The sequence below is a fragment of the Colius striatus genome, chromosome 6, assembly GCF_028858725.1.
Source record: "Colius striatus isolate bColStr4 chromosome 6, bColStr4.1.hap1, whole genome shotgun sequence".
Classification (NCBI taxonomy): Eukaryota; Metazoa; Chordata; class Aves; order Coliiformes; family Coliidae; genus Colius; species Colius striatus.
Window position 1 is genome coordinate 15112112 of NC_084764.1, and position 14196 is coordinate 15126307.

Below are 14196 nucleotides of genomic sequence, written 5' to 3' on the forward strand. Positions count from 1 at the left end.
AAAAAGTATCTGTAGATAACTGCAGGCTGTACAAAGCTGAGATGAGTGAACCCATTAGGAAGTTACTTAGAAACCAGAATGCATAGGGGCAGTCCTCATTTGCTACTAGTGAAATGCTGACCAATAAATGACTCAAGTTTAATTGACATAAGTGTTTGATACTCAAAGACCTGGTCATAAATATGCCATTTAAAAAAAGTCTCTTACTTGCAGATGTATATCTGCAGTATATATCCAGTATATACTAGAAACGCTTTGTACCATGAAAAGACTTCAACAATTTTATTACTTCCCTCAAATGATGACTTTTTTTTTACATAAATATGTGTCTTTAGCAGGCAACTCTGACAGTAAGTTTTTATTATACAGAATCCATAACTATGAGCTCTTGTGCTGTCATGAGCAAGTGGAAGGAATTTTCAGAGGCAAACAAAGAAACTGAAGGTATCATAAGGAAGATAGATACCCTAAGTTCTAGTCTTTACAAAACTAAATATAGATATATGTTTTTATTCAAACTCTGACAGCCAAAACAGAAACACTCTCTTTTGGGTTTTTTTTACAGGTGACTAAGGTGTTTTTTAAAGATACTAGAAAGAGTATTCCTATATCATGCATCTTCCACTGTCTCCATTACGTGTTTTATATCTTAAAATAACCTAACAAAGCTGGAGTCATGTCCAGACACACAAATTAAGTTCTAAAAGAAATCTGTCTAGTCATGACACTTCAGTGGTGAACTTCAGTATGGACTGACAATAATTCAAAGTACTTCTACTGTTTTACTGAAGACAACTATATTCCAACCAAAATGGGAACTCTGCTTTGCTGCACAAAGTGTTCACAAACACTACTAATTTAAAATTAAGTGATTGGAGTACTGCATCCAGTTCTGGGCTCCCCAGCTCAAGAGAGACAGTGAAAATTCATAGAATCACAGAATCGTAGGGGTTAGAAAGGACTTTAGATATCATCTAGTCCAACTCCCCATCAAAGCAGGTCCACCGAGATCAGGTCACACCGGAATGCATCCAGGCGGGTTTTGAAGACCTTCAGAGAAGGAGACTCCACACCCTCCCTGGGCAGCCTGTGCCAGGGCTCTCTCATCCTCACAGTAAAATAGTTTTTTCTTATGTTTAAATGGAACTTTTTATGTTCCAGCTGCTTCCCATTACCCCTTGTACTGTCACCAGATATAACAGAAAAAAGGGATGTCCCAACCTCCTGACATCCACTATTTAGATACTTGTAAATATTAATAACATTCCCCCTCAATCTCCTCTTTTCTAGACTAAACAGCCCCAGTTCCTGCAACCTTTCCTCATAAGAAAGATGCTCTAGTCCCCTGATCATCTTGGTGGCCCTGCACTGGCCTCTCTCCAGCAGTTCCCTCTCCCTCTTGAGCTGGGTAGTCCACAACTGGACACAATACTCTAGATGAGGCTTCACTAGGCCAGAGGAGAGGGGGAGCAGAACCTCCTTCGACCTGCTGGCCACACTCTTCTTGATGCATCCCAGGATGCCATTGCCCTTATTGGCCACGAGGGCACATTGCTGGCTCATGTTTATTTTATTATCAACCAGGACTCCCAGGTCTCACTCTGTAGAGCTGCTCTCCAGCAGGTCAGTCCCCAGCCTGTACTGGTGCATGGGTTTGCTCCTTTCTGTCTATTGTCACTGTTTTGCCAGAAAGTTACAGTTTTGCCATTTAAAGTAACACTCAGCTGGACCTTGCATTTCTGGTTTCACTAGAATAATATGGGATGCTTTTCCTGTAAGAACAACATCTAAAGTCTGAATAGCAGCAGTGCCCTTCTTCCTGCCAAAGGAATATTAACAATAAACAAGATTGTACTTATTTCTAAATTCACCACCAAAACCCTTTTGCAAGCCAAAGCACATCACCACAAAGTAAGTCTCCCATACCTAATACATTCCTGGGTGGCTGCATTTCTGTGAGATAACACACAAAGGAATTGCAGGCCTACTGCACTGCTAAGATACAATCTTAGACTTGGGGCACCAATACTGAAAAATTTGCAAGAAAAAAACATTGAAACCCCACTTTGTCCATATGATCACTAAGATGATAAGTATTCATTTATGGTCCTCTAAGAACTAAACTATATTTTTTTTTCAAACACAAAGATGCTCTTTTCTTGTTACTAAGAAGACTAAAAGACTGTAACACTCCTATTTTAGGCAACTGGTAATTGTGATAGCTTCAATAGCACATGGCCCCTCACGATCATTTAAGTAAGAATGGCAATCTGTAGAACTGGACCGGCAGAAGCATTTCAGTTCTCATCTCAACACACAGTCCAAATGCAGAGTATCATATTCTGCATCACTCAGACATTTCTTGCAGAAACTGTTCTCACTTTCTGCCAGAGACATGTGTATGTACACAATCCTGACTGAAAAATTCCCTATATTTTTTATTTGAGTGAAAGAATTTTTGTATAGTAGATGTTTTTAGCTTCTTCACCATTCCTGCTATGTTTCCTCCCAATTTTTATTTTGAATGATTACAACAGGATTTTGTAAAATTTTATTACAATACTGCATGCTTTGATCCTGAGTGTGGAGAAAAAATGAGGGAGAATGGACATGGATCCCGGGGTATAATGTTAGGCCTGATGGGGCAAGGCAGTCTGAGTTCTAGTTATATGAATTTAATGCACAATCTAGACCAGAGTCAGAGACATGGTTAAAGCAGTTGCTGTCACGTAGTCAGCGCAGACAGCAGGCCGCTTTCTGCTCCTTCAAGGTCGGGCTGTTTTCAGTTAACGAGCTAACAGCTCAAGGTAGAAAACAACTTTGGAGAAAAACAAGATGGGAAAATGTGAGGGAACTTGCTTATCGCAGAAACCACAAGTAGGATGAACATAAGAATGTAATCTATTAGCTGCTGTTGCTGAGCTAGCTTTGAAGCTGCTGGGTATATAAGTTAGAGCCTGCTCTCAATAAAGAAGATTTCTGCTATCACTCACATTGAGTAGGACTGATTTCTTCCCACCCAGCTGAGAATCGGACCCTGGGTTGATCACCGCATGAAGTAGGCTTGGAGCTGGTTTTTCAGGTTTCGAGCCTGGGTTTTTCAGGCTTCAAGCCTGGTTTCAGGCTTCGAGCCTGGGTTTTTCAGACTTAGAGTCTGGTTCATTTTTCAGGCTTTAAGCCTGGTTTCAGGCTTCGAGCCTGGTTTGCAGACTTCGAGTCTGGTTCATTTTTCAGGCTTCGAGCCTGGTTTCAGGCTTCGAGCCTGGTTTTCAGACTTCAAGTCTGGTTTTTTCAGGCCAAGAGCTGAAAACTTCGCGGCACCTGAGATTGTTTTAAAAATAAGATTTTCCTAATAGAATCTGCTTGAAAGGATTTGTTTCTGTTCACAACATATTTTCATCTGTGGAACTGCTGTTCTGCACATGTGGAAGATGAAAGGGCAACACACATTAATGAAACCTATTCAAATCTTAATTAAGAGACACAGCAGCCTAACTATCAGAGGCTTTTTTCTTTTTGAACTTCTAAGCAAGCAGCACTCTATGCTTTACTCTAAAGCAGCAAACCTGTTGCCTCCTATCCTAGAAGCAATGGTAGTTCCCCTAACAAGGTTGGTTTTCTGAGCTGGCATATATTTATTATCATCATGGGCAGAACAGGGGGCAGAAGGTGCTGTTGGGTAGAAGAAGTATCCAAGAGCAGGCTCGTAACATGTTTGTGCCACTAAGCTGAACCATGCTCATCTAAATGGACCACAAAGTAGAGCATTATCTTGGGAGATTTTAAAATAAATTGGTTTGGGATATTTTCAAGACTATGAAATACAGAGGCTTGTACAGAACTGCAAGATATTAATCAAGGATTTCTAGTGCTAATGCAGTAGCCAGGCATTGTTGGATATAAGCATGTCAAAGCCTAATACACATCCCAAGCAGCAAACCTATCAAAGTTACATGCTTAAAACGGTTGCTCATGTGCTGTGGATGTGTTACACAGTCCAAGAAAATGCTGTGGGCACCTAGAATTTCTGTCACAGAGGTGGAAGCTCAGCACCATTATGCACATACAGAAGCAAGAGGCATAGTACTATCAACATCTTCTACCAAGAACAGAGAACGTCCATACATTCCTGAGGCTGAACAATTTTTCAAAATATTAATAAATAACCTTTCCAGACATAGAAAGATACCTTTCCAGAAGCAAGCAGTCACAGACCCGTGACTGCTTATCAAAGGGAATTAACAACAATTTCCCTATACTGCTGCACAAAGTATGAGGAATTGTCCCAAACAGTAGTGGAGAGAGAGATTTGGAATATGCTTCAGGAAGGTGATGATAGGTAAGCTTCAATTCACATGGCAACACAGTAAACCTCAGATCTATGTGCAGAAGTTATAACCCGGGAAACTGCCAAGTGAGGAACAGTGTCAACAAAAACAGCAAGCTGTCTGTAAACAGTGACTTACTGTAAATTTTTCTACAGCTTCCTGCCCTCTCAATAAAGGAATGTATGAATCTGATCGACTCAGAATCCTGCCCCACCAAAATATTACCTTGTGTGCAGTTTCTGCAAACTGCTGAGCACTGTTTTTCAGCTCCTCTGTCTTTTCTTCTGCTCGGCTGAGCCTTTCACCCCGCTCATTCAAAGCTTGACTTGCCTTCTGTACTGCACTTGTCACACTGTCTGCTGCTGAATGGAGTATGCTGTTTCCTGCAATGTCAAAAGAAACTATTAGAACACTCAAATATATACATAGATATAAAAACCACAATTCTTTTAATTTATGATGTTCTAGAGCTCATGTGTTACCTGCTAGCTTATCATCCAGTTGCATTTTGGATAATGGCATAAGTTATTGTTTTCTCACTCATATTATTAGTAAATTATAAACAAGTACCATATTGCAACATAATACTTGGTGAATATAAGGAAGTGGATGTAACTCAGCTATGTATTCTTTCCCAAGCCTTATGCTCATACATAATTTCAGGAAGCTACCCTACTAAATCAATGAAACTGTTTACAACAGCACACAGCTTCTTCACTCTCACATTAATATAGATTAAGTTGTTTTGTAAAGTACACTATTTTCCCAGAGAAGAAATGATTGATGCTGCAAGATACAGATACTAATTCACCATGTTTTCCCACAGTATAATTACTATAGTATTTCATTTACAAGTGCACCTAAAACTACTAAAGTTTTTTAGTGTTGCTCTGACCTAACTATCTTTAAGTCTTCTCCACATGGAGCATTGGCCATGTTTCATGTGACAGTATCCTCTGTTTAAACCTCAGTATTTGAAGTCCCAGCAAGGTTGAATATCTTCTAAGCCTTTAGCTTCACTATCCAAACTGATTTATCAGTTTCTCTGTTTCTTCTTTGGCACACAATGTAGTAGTTTCTTCAAGTCATCAAGAGAAATTAATTTCTCCTCTATGTTTATGCCTTTTAAATGCTCACTCTTTTCAGTAATCCTTTCTATAATGCTTCTCAACAGAAGGGATTATCCATTCTGGAATGATCTGTGGATAACTGTTTATAATATGACTTACATTACAAACTGAAAACCCCTCAGAGAAAGACACATGTTATCAGTGTAATGGGAAAGGTCATGTTCGTTAATCAAATCATAAAAGACAGGTTGAGCAAGGGACCATAAAGACCATTGTGAAAGATAAGTCTTGCAGAACCTTAAAACAAGTGCAGCTTGCTTAAGACATAAGATGCATCTGGTTGTGCATGAGCCAACGGACTCCAAGAAGAAGGGTCACGAACAGGCCACTAGAGGAAGAGTGCTCACTTCATCCCCATGACCACTGAAACCACCAGGAGGCAGAGAAGTACCACCTAGCAACAGAACCAGCACATGTGCAGAGTACTCCAGGAAGTGATGCACCTGGCCAAAAAAGGACTGTATAAAAGGACTCTGGTATAGGGGGATGTTGCGCGCCATTGGTGGAGCAGTCTCCCATCCGCCCAGTGCTGTTTTGCTTATTTGCTGCTTGCTTAATAAATTGCTTTAATGACTCATCTAAATTGGCTTGTGAACTTTGTCACAGCAATCTATAACAAATTTGGTGCCCTGACTTGGATCCAGGTAAATTTGGTACAGGACCCCCTGAACTGGGGCAGCACCCCATCTGGGGGGGGCGCCCCATCTGCGGATGGCCCTGGTGTGGGAAGTTCCTTTACCAAAACCTGCGATTCAGAACCCACTCCAAATTCGGCAATTAAGCAAATAAACCTGCAGTAACCCCATAATTTTTGTGCACAAAAATCCGAGCAAAGACTCTGGAGTGAGTAAGTATTTGCATTGATTCGTTTGGTCGGTGTGGGTATCCTAGTGTGTGAATGACTGAGAGGTCTCAAGAAGACCAAGCAAGTGTGGACACTCTAGTAGTGCAGTTCCCATTATCCACGAGGACGTGGGTCACGACCGAGGGGAACGACTGCTACAGCGAGTCAAGGGCACTCTAGAAGATGGGACAGAAGAAAAGTGAGCCGTCTGATTCCATGGGTGGCCATAAGGATAGGCTACCAGCCATTCCCCCAGAAAGTTCCCTGGGGACTATGATAAAATTTTCTAATGATTCTCCCCGTAGAAGAAAAAAAAGTAAGGAAAAAACAGTACATTATTGCATGGAAGTCTGGAGGGGGAAATCATTAGGTAACCCCCATATTATTTGGCCCATTTTTGGGTACTTTGAGGACTGGTTATGTGCAGACCTCAATTTGTGGGTGAATGACAAGAAGACTGTCACCCCAGAGGAGAGTGAATATGACTATCTAAAGGACTACTTGAGCCCTTAGATATTATTAAGGGTATGTCCCCTTACAATACTCCCATATTACTAGTAATGAAATCTGATGGGCCTTATAGATTAGTACATGACCTCCGGGAGATAAACAAGAGAACTATTACTAGGTTCTCTGTGGTAGCTAACCCCCACACCTTATTGAGTCAATTGAGCCCAGAGTACCAGTGGTATAGTGTGACAGACCTTAAGGATGCCTTTTGGTCATGTCCCCTGAAAGAGGAGTGCAGGGATTTTTTTGCTTTTGAATGGGAAAATATTTGGGACAAAGGGAAGTAAGAAACTTGATCCAGATCGAGTAAATGGGATACTGTCCCTACAAGCTCCAAGGAGTAAGAGACAAGTTAAACAGCTTTTAGGCCTGTTGGGATTAGTAAGAAGGTAAAATTTTCATACCAGAAACTAACTCGAGATGGATTAGTTAAATGGATCGAAGAAGATGAAAGAGACTTTGAGAATTTAAAAATGGATTTGATTAATGCTCCTGTGCTTAGCCTGCCTGATGTTAGAAAACCTTTTTATTTGTTACCTTCGGAGGGGAGTTAAAGGTGTTTTCTCCCCATAACATTTGGGGGGTATTACAACAAAAGGCTGAAAAATGGATAACTGATGCTAGGCTCTTAAAATATGAAGGTATATTAATCCACTCTCCGAAATTAGAAATAGAAACCACCAGTCTGCAGAATCTGTCTCAGTTCTTATATGGGGAGCCAAATGATACCCTGACTCATGATTGTATTAAATGTATAGAACATCAAACCAAAATATGAGTGGATCTAGATGAGGAAGAGTTGTTGGAGGGAGAGAAGTTTGTTGATGGGTCTTCTCAAGTGGTAGATGGAAAACGAAGATCAGGATATGCTATCATAAATGGAAAAACTCTTAAAGTTATTGAGTCTGGCCCCTTAGACAAAACTCGGTCGGCTCAAGCATGTGAGTTGTATGCACTCCTCCGAGCTTTGAAATTATTAAAAGGGAAAAAAAAGGACAATTAATACCAACTTGAAATATGCCTTTGCAGTAGTACACACTTTAAAGCTGTGGAGGTCCCAGGAGAACTGAAGCTTAAGCTGCGTAAAAAGAAACATGCTGACTGAGGAGCAGAGTAATTTCCTTTTTGTAACATATTAGAGTTTAATTTTTAAATTGTGATCGTCAGAAAGGTGTAAGATAATTGGTGGGGCTGTAATACCTATTTTAAAGTAACAGATAGTGGAATAGAAATACCTCAGAAGTATAAAACAATCTGAGTCGAGTGGGGGTTGTAATTTAAGTTTATAAAAGGGTGCTTTATACGCAGAAGGCCCGTAGAATCGAGACCCGGATGTGAAAGCCAGTGTTTCATGCACCCTGTGGGTGTTGGAGGAAAAGACAAAAAGAAAGAGGCCTACAAGGAGACAGAGAATACCCCTGAAGATTATGACTGCTGCCAAGAAGATCATAAACCTCACTGCTCTAAGCAACAGAGTAGGTGAAGGAGGCAGAGGTGTAATAGGAGTAGGGTATAGAGTCTCTCAAAGTCTCATATTGGAAATCCTAAGATTCCCAAGGCTACCTCTAAGAAGGGCAAAAGCGTTGCATCTAAAAGAATGTGGGGTGAAAAACTAAGAAGGAAAGTACCATTTTATTCGATAAAGGCCCCACCCATTATCTGGGGATGGTATGTTGTTATCTGGCTGATGGGCAGGTTAACTATCCTAGTACATGCAGATGAAGAGACTCACAACCCAGCAGTGAATATTGTATTCAGGTAACCATTGTTCCACGGATTTTATATCACCCTGAAGAGTTTGTCTGTAATCATTGGAATACTGGGGCGCTCTGGCATAAGCAGGAGCCTTTCACAGCTCTACCTATAGCTACCTTGATGGCAATTGGGGCAGCGGGAGCAGGGACCGGGATTACATCTCTAGTGCAGCAGAGCCAGAAATTCCAAGCTTTACAGGCAGCTGTAGATGAGGACTTGATGAAAATAGAACAATCCATTTCAGCCTTAGAGAAGTCTTTGAGATCACTCTCAGAGACAGCTTTACAAAATCGCTGGGGGTTGGATCTGCTGTTTTTACAACAAAGGGAACTGTGTGCAGCCCTAGGGGAAGAATGCTGTTTTTATGCAGATCATACCGGTATAGTGAGAGACACGATGACAAAATTACGGGAGGGCTTGGAGAAACGAAAACGAGAAAGGGAACAGCAACAAGTTTGGCATGAGTCATGGTTCAACTATTCCCCTTGGCTCACGACGTTATTGTCAGCTATAGCTGGGCCCGTCATTCTACTCGTATTAGCGCTGATGATTGGGCCTTGTGTATTCAATAAGGTAATTGAGACTGTAAAAAACAGGCTAGAAGCAGCCTACTTAATGCTGGTTAGGAAGCAATACGAGCAGTTAGCCAACGGAGAAGATGAAATAAGTGAAACATCTATTTTAGAAATGGCTAAAGATGTTATAAGAAGATCTGAAGAACAAAATGAGAAAAAGAAAAAGGAGGGATTGTAATGGGAGAGGTCATGTTCGTTAATAAAATCATAAAAGACAGGTTGAGCAAGGGACCATAAAGACCATTGTGAAAGATAAGTCTTGCAGAACCTTAAAACAAGTGCAGCTTGCTTAAGACATAAGATGCATCTGATTGCGCATGAGCCAACGGACTCCAAGAAGAAGGGTCACGAACAGGCCACTAGAGGAAGAGTGCTCACTTCATCCCCATGACCACTGAAACCACCAGGAGGCAGAGAAGGACTCCCTAGCAACAGAACCAGCACATGTGCAGAGTACTCCAGGAAGTGATGCATCTGGCCAAAAAAGGACTGTATAAAAGGACTCTGGTATAGAGGAATGTTGCGCGCCACTGGTGGAGCAGAGTCTCCCATCCGCCCAGTGCTGTTTTGCTTATTTGCTGCTTGCTTAATAAATTGCTTTAATGACTCATCTAAATTGGCTTGAACTTTGTCACAGCAATCTATAACAATCAGTATGATGTTATCAGTATGAACTGGTACACATTAAAATATGTGTATGTCCAAATAAAGAGAAATTCTGTCCTATCCGTTAAACTTTTCTGCAAAAGGACTAGCAAAATATCAGTTTTTAGCAATACAGTATTTCCTTGGTAGCTTCCACAGGCTTTGAAACTTTATCTACCTTACAGGGAACTTGTTACCTAGCAATTTGTTTTCTAGATATATACAAAGGCATTGTGAGAGCCAGAAAGGTGATGCAGACAGAGGCATGCTGGTGCTGCCAGTTTTCTAAACTGCTCCAAATATTGTCAGAATTAACAACATTTCCCAGAATTAACAACAGATATATAACACTTTTAAATTAATTATGCTGGTAAAAGTATGAATCTAGCTCAACATGTGAAGCTGAACTGTGCACTACTGCCAACCTGCTGTTATAACGAAGTCTCCTGTTCTTACATACATACAAGACTAGTGAAATTTTTGTCATTAATCTGAAAAGTGGGTCTACTTCAAAAATCTTGCCAGGTTAAAAAATAAAACTCAAACATTAATCTGAGGGTTTATTTTGCAATTAGTTTCATAAGGAAAATGAAGAATAGGACACTAATTCAGACTAATTTTACAGATAATACTCCTTTCCTTAGAAACAGCAAACAAACAACTGAAAGGTTGGTGAAAGCTGAAATTGAAGGTTGCCCTGAGTAACCTGAGGATCAACAGCAGAAGCTGCACATGCAGGAAGTACTGAGATAAAAAATTGCCCTAACATTTTATTCAACTAAAATACAACTAGTATCAAACTCTGTAAGTAGGGAAGGACCCAAGAACCTACACACAGTGACTCACATATGATGAGTCAATATGAGAAATACCAATCAAAGAGCAGCATGGTCTCTTGTATAGCAATGTTGTCACATTTTTCACATCAGTAATTAAAAACAATGAATATACACAGGATGTGGAACAGCTTTGGTTTGTTTTTTTTTCTATTGCTGCATAGAGCAAAGAGACTGCATTTAAAAAGGAAAACAAAGACTGGCATTAACATTGAAGAGATGAATAGATGAGAATCTGAGCTAGAATTTGCAGGGACAAGAAATAAAACTATCTTTTCAAGTGGTCTCCCTTCAGACACCAAGGGGTCTGATTAACAACTTAAAATGTACACTTTCTTACTTCAAGATTTTTCAGTCAATTTTTATTTTATTCACAAGGAGATTAAGTTGGCTTAAGTTCAGGTAACTTTTTCAAGAAACACATGTATCCTGCAACGTCACACTGGAAATAGTTTCCCTTTTTTGGTAGTGTGATTCAAAGACTTTAACCCCAGTGCTAGCTTTCCAGGGTAAGACTTTTAAAAGCTTTCAACACTGAATTAACTCTGTCGTTGCTTTACAAGATTACAAACCTTCTGCTGAACTAATGGGAAGCAGGGTATGAGGACAGCTTTGTATATCTAAGCATCTTCTGAAGTCTTAAGGTGTGTTGAGGAGATTGATGACTTTCTGTCAATGTCAACAGGAAACTGCAGAATGCAAATATTCTGTATTTTCTATACTCCTGAAAATTTTAGGATTTGTTTCCAGAGACTGGTATCTATTCGTTCACATTGTTTCAGCAGAGAAGAAAGAATAATGAGAGTAACTGTTTCCCTTTCCAGCTAATCCGGTACTGGGTTCTCTCCAGTTAAGATCTGCTGCGTTGTTCTATAAAGCGGCAACTTGCTGAAGCTGCTCTTTTGGGACTTGCTTGGGGAACTACTTTTGGATAATCTTTTCCAATAGAATGTCAGTAAAATAATTTTTAAAAATCCACTCTGATCTATGAGCAACACAGAAACCCATGTGTCAGCAGTCTACTGAATTTCATCAGTGTATTTCTTGAGCACGTGTAGGTGGTTTCTGGTATGACTGACAATACCTTACCTTTTATTAGTGTCACTGAAAGAATAGCAACACTTGTACTGGATGTATTGGAAAAAAAAAATCACTCCTATGAATAAATCACCTTGCAACCTGCAAAATTCAAATTCTTCTGGAGATAACTACTACAAGATCTCCACAGAAGTTTGTTCCATGACTGAAAAACAAAATTCTCTGAACTGTACCCACTTAGCTATAAACTTATGTCATCCACCTGCACTGAGTCAATGAAGAAAAATGCATAGAAATGTGACAACATCTCTTTCCTAGAGTCTGGAAATACCATTTCTATATTTTTTTAGTTTTACCAAACACGTGACTATTCCTGTTAACCACCTTGTTTCGGTCTGGGGCTTTGGGTGGGGGTTTTGTTCCTCTATGAAGAGTGTGCAGGATTTCAGGATTTCTCATCTACTAAGCGAGAGAGACAGGCTCCTCAGCTCCTCAATGGAAGATTTTCAACAGCTTTTCACAAGCATCTTCTCCAGAAAGAGTGTCTATAATAAGTGAGATAAACACCACCAAATACAGGTATGGGTCAGCTGATGTTCTGAGCTGTTTTTAGTAAGAAAGCACTTGCATTATTCCCAAGATTCAACTCTAAGGGCCAGTAATTTCAAATTTTGCATGGCAACAGTTTTCACCATGAGCAGAAGAATCACATGCTTGTTGTGTTGCTTCTTTTCTAAGGTATACAAGGATCCTCCCATTTTTGGAGTGCATATAAATAGATATATCTGTAGCTATATAGATATATATATCCATAGCTCTGCAGAACAGATCCCAGCACTTAAGCCTACAGATTTTTCTCATTCAAATAAACATGAAGAGAAAATAGAAAAGTTTGCACATTTTATTATTTTATTAAATAGCTTTTTTGAAGTCTCTATTAAGGGCAATCTCAAAGCTTTTCATTATCCAACAGTATTTGCAGACTTGCTAAGTAATTGGAGCAAATACTGCCAGACAAAATAGGGAAAATATGCATTTGGAGTGAGTTTAACAAGAAATACTAAGTTATTATTAATTTCTAGTATCAGCAAAACATATATGTACATTTAGGCTAATTTCAGTTTGAAACAAAACAAACCAAGCTTAATTCAGTGAATTTCTTCAGTTTAATTTCACTATGTAAAAACACACAGAAACATACTGCTAATATATTTTCAATTACTTGAACAAGTGGCTTAACAAGGTAATTTCTAATACAGTCTTTTCTTTTATAATATTTTTTTGCTTTATTATCTGAAGTTGTCTATCCAGAGGAAAGGAATGTGCAGATTCTCAAATCAATCAATATGTAATCCAATTTGCTAAGCAAATGATACATTTTTATTTGGAATTTGCTGTAGTGAATTATAAACTACTGAAGTTAAATTCCCCTCCTCCCTTATCAAATTCAATTAGTGATCTGTATAATGTTGTTATTGGGGCCTAAAGGTGCAGAGAGAGCAGAAAGGCAGCGGCTCTTGAGTGCTCTAGACCTGGAAGCATTACTTGCTTATGCACATAAAAAACTGAAGAAGCAACACTTTGCAGGAAGCACCACAGCTCCTCTCAGACTAATTTTTAATTTTTGCTTCTTGTGATCATAAATTGTATCAAAGGATCTTGCAGCCCATGAAATCTGGTGACATTGCTTTAGGCCTTTTATGATGCATAAGAGAAAAGTAGATCCTTAACCCATCTGTACCTGAAAGATAGAGAGATGTTATCAGCAATCAGCATGGGAACCAGTCTATTGAAGAAACTGATTGGTCTCAGAGAAACCATTATTTAGTTTGCATGATACGTTTTAACACACATTCATAAAAGGAGAATATCCCCTTTCTATAACAGAGTAATATTGTGCATCTTGAAGATAATGCCTCACCTCACCTAGACCTTGATTCTTCAGAAAAGGCAAGAAAATGCATTGTTTAATGCTTTCTATTATTATCTTGCCTGAGTTATATAGATCAAAAAGGAATCCACCTTTATAATGATAAAAGTCCCTTCTCATTTCATATATCTCTATAGATTTTACAGAGACATAATGTACCTTTTTTTCCCCTGCCTCAAGATTCCCATTTTAGAAAGTTAATTTGGAGCTCTGATTACATGCAATATACTCAGCTATTCTTATCAATTCTCAACATGTGCTTTTATACTTAAGGTAACTAAAATCCATCCAGTTAAATAAGAAAATGGCAAAGCAGAATTAATCTTCACATGAATATGCAGGGCATAAAAGCAACCACCTGAAATGGTCTTTGGCAGCGGAAAATATATATATTATTACTATCTCTAGACTGATCATGGCCTTCATTTGCTCTAAAGCAAACAACTATTTGGTATACATTTGCAAGAGATACTTTAATCAAAGGCAAATAATTTCCTATGAAGTAGATAGTCTGTTCCTTTTATTTCTCAAATTCATTTGTGTCACAATTAATTTACAAGCGAAAGTTTAAGAACAATATGTTCAATTACAAGCCTTTTTCAATG

General features: G+C 39.2%; 1 protein-coding gene across 6 annotated transcripts in view; it reads right to left on the bottom strand.

Annotated features, from left to right (window-relative positions):
* STXBP6 (syntaxin binding protein 6) overlaps positions 1 to 14196 on the bottom strand; it is a 113248-nt gene that overhangs the window by 9432 nt on the left and 89620 nt on the right. For all 6 annotated transcript variants that reach the window (XM_061997665.1, XM_061997666.1, XM_061997664.1 and 3 more), the window contains one exon: positions 4554 to 4711. In XM_061997665.1, coding sequence (XP_061853649.1) covers positions 4554 to 4711 — 158 coding nt within the window. The remainder of the gene's footprint in view (positions 1 to 4553; positions 4712 to 14196) is intronic.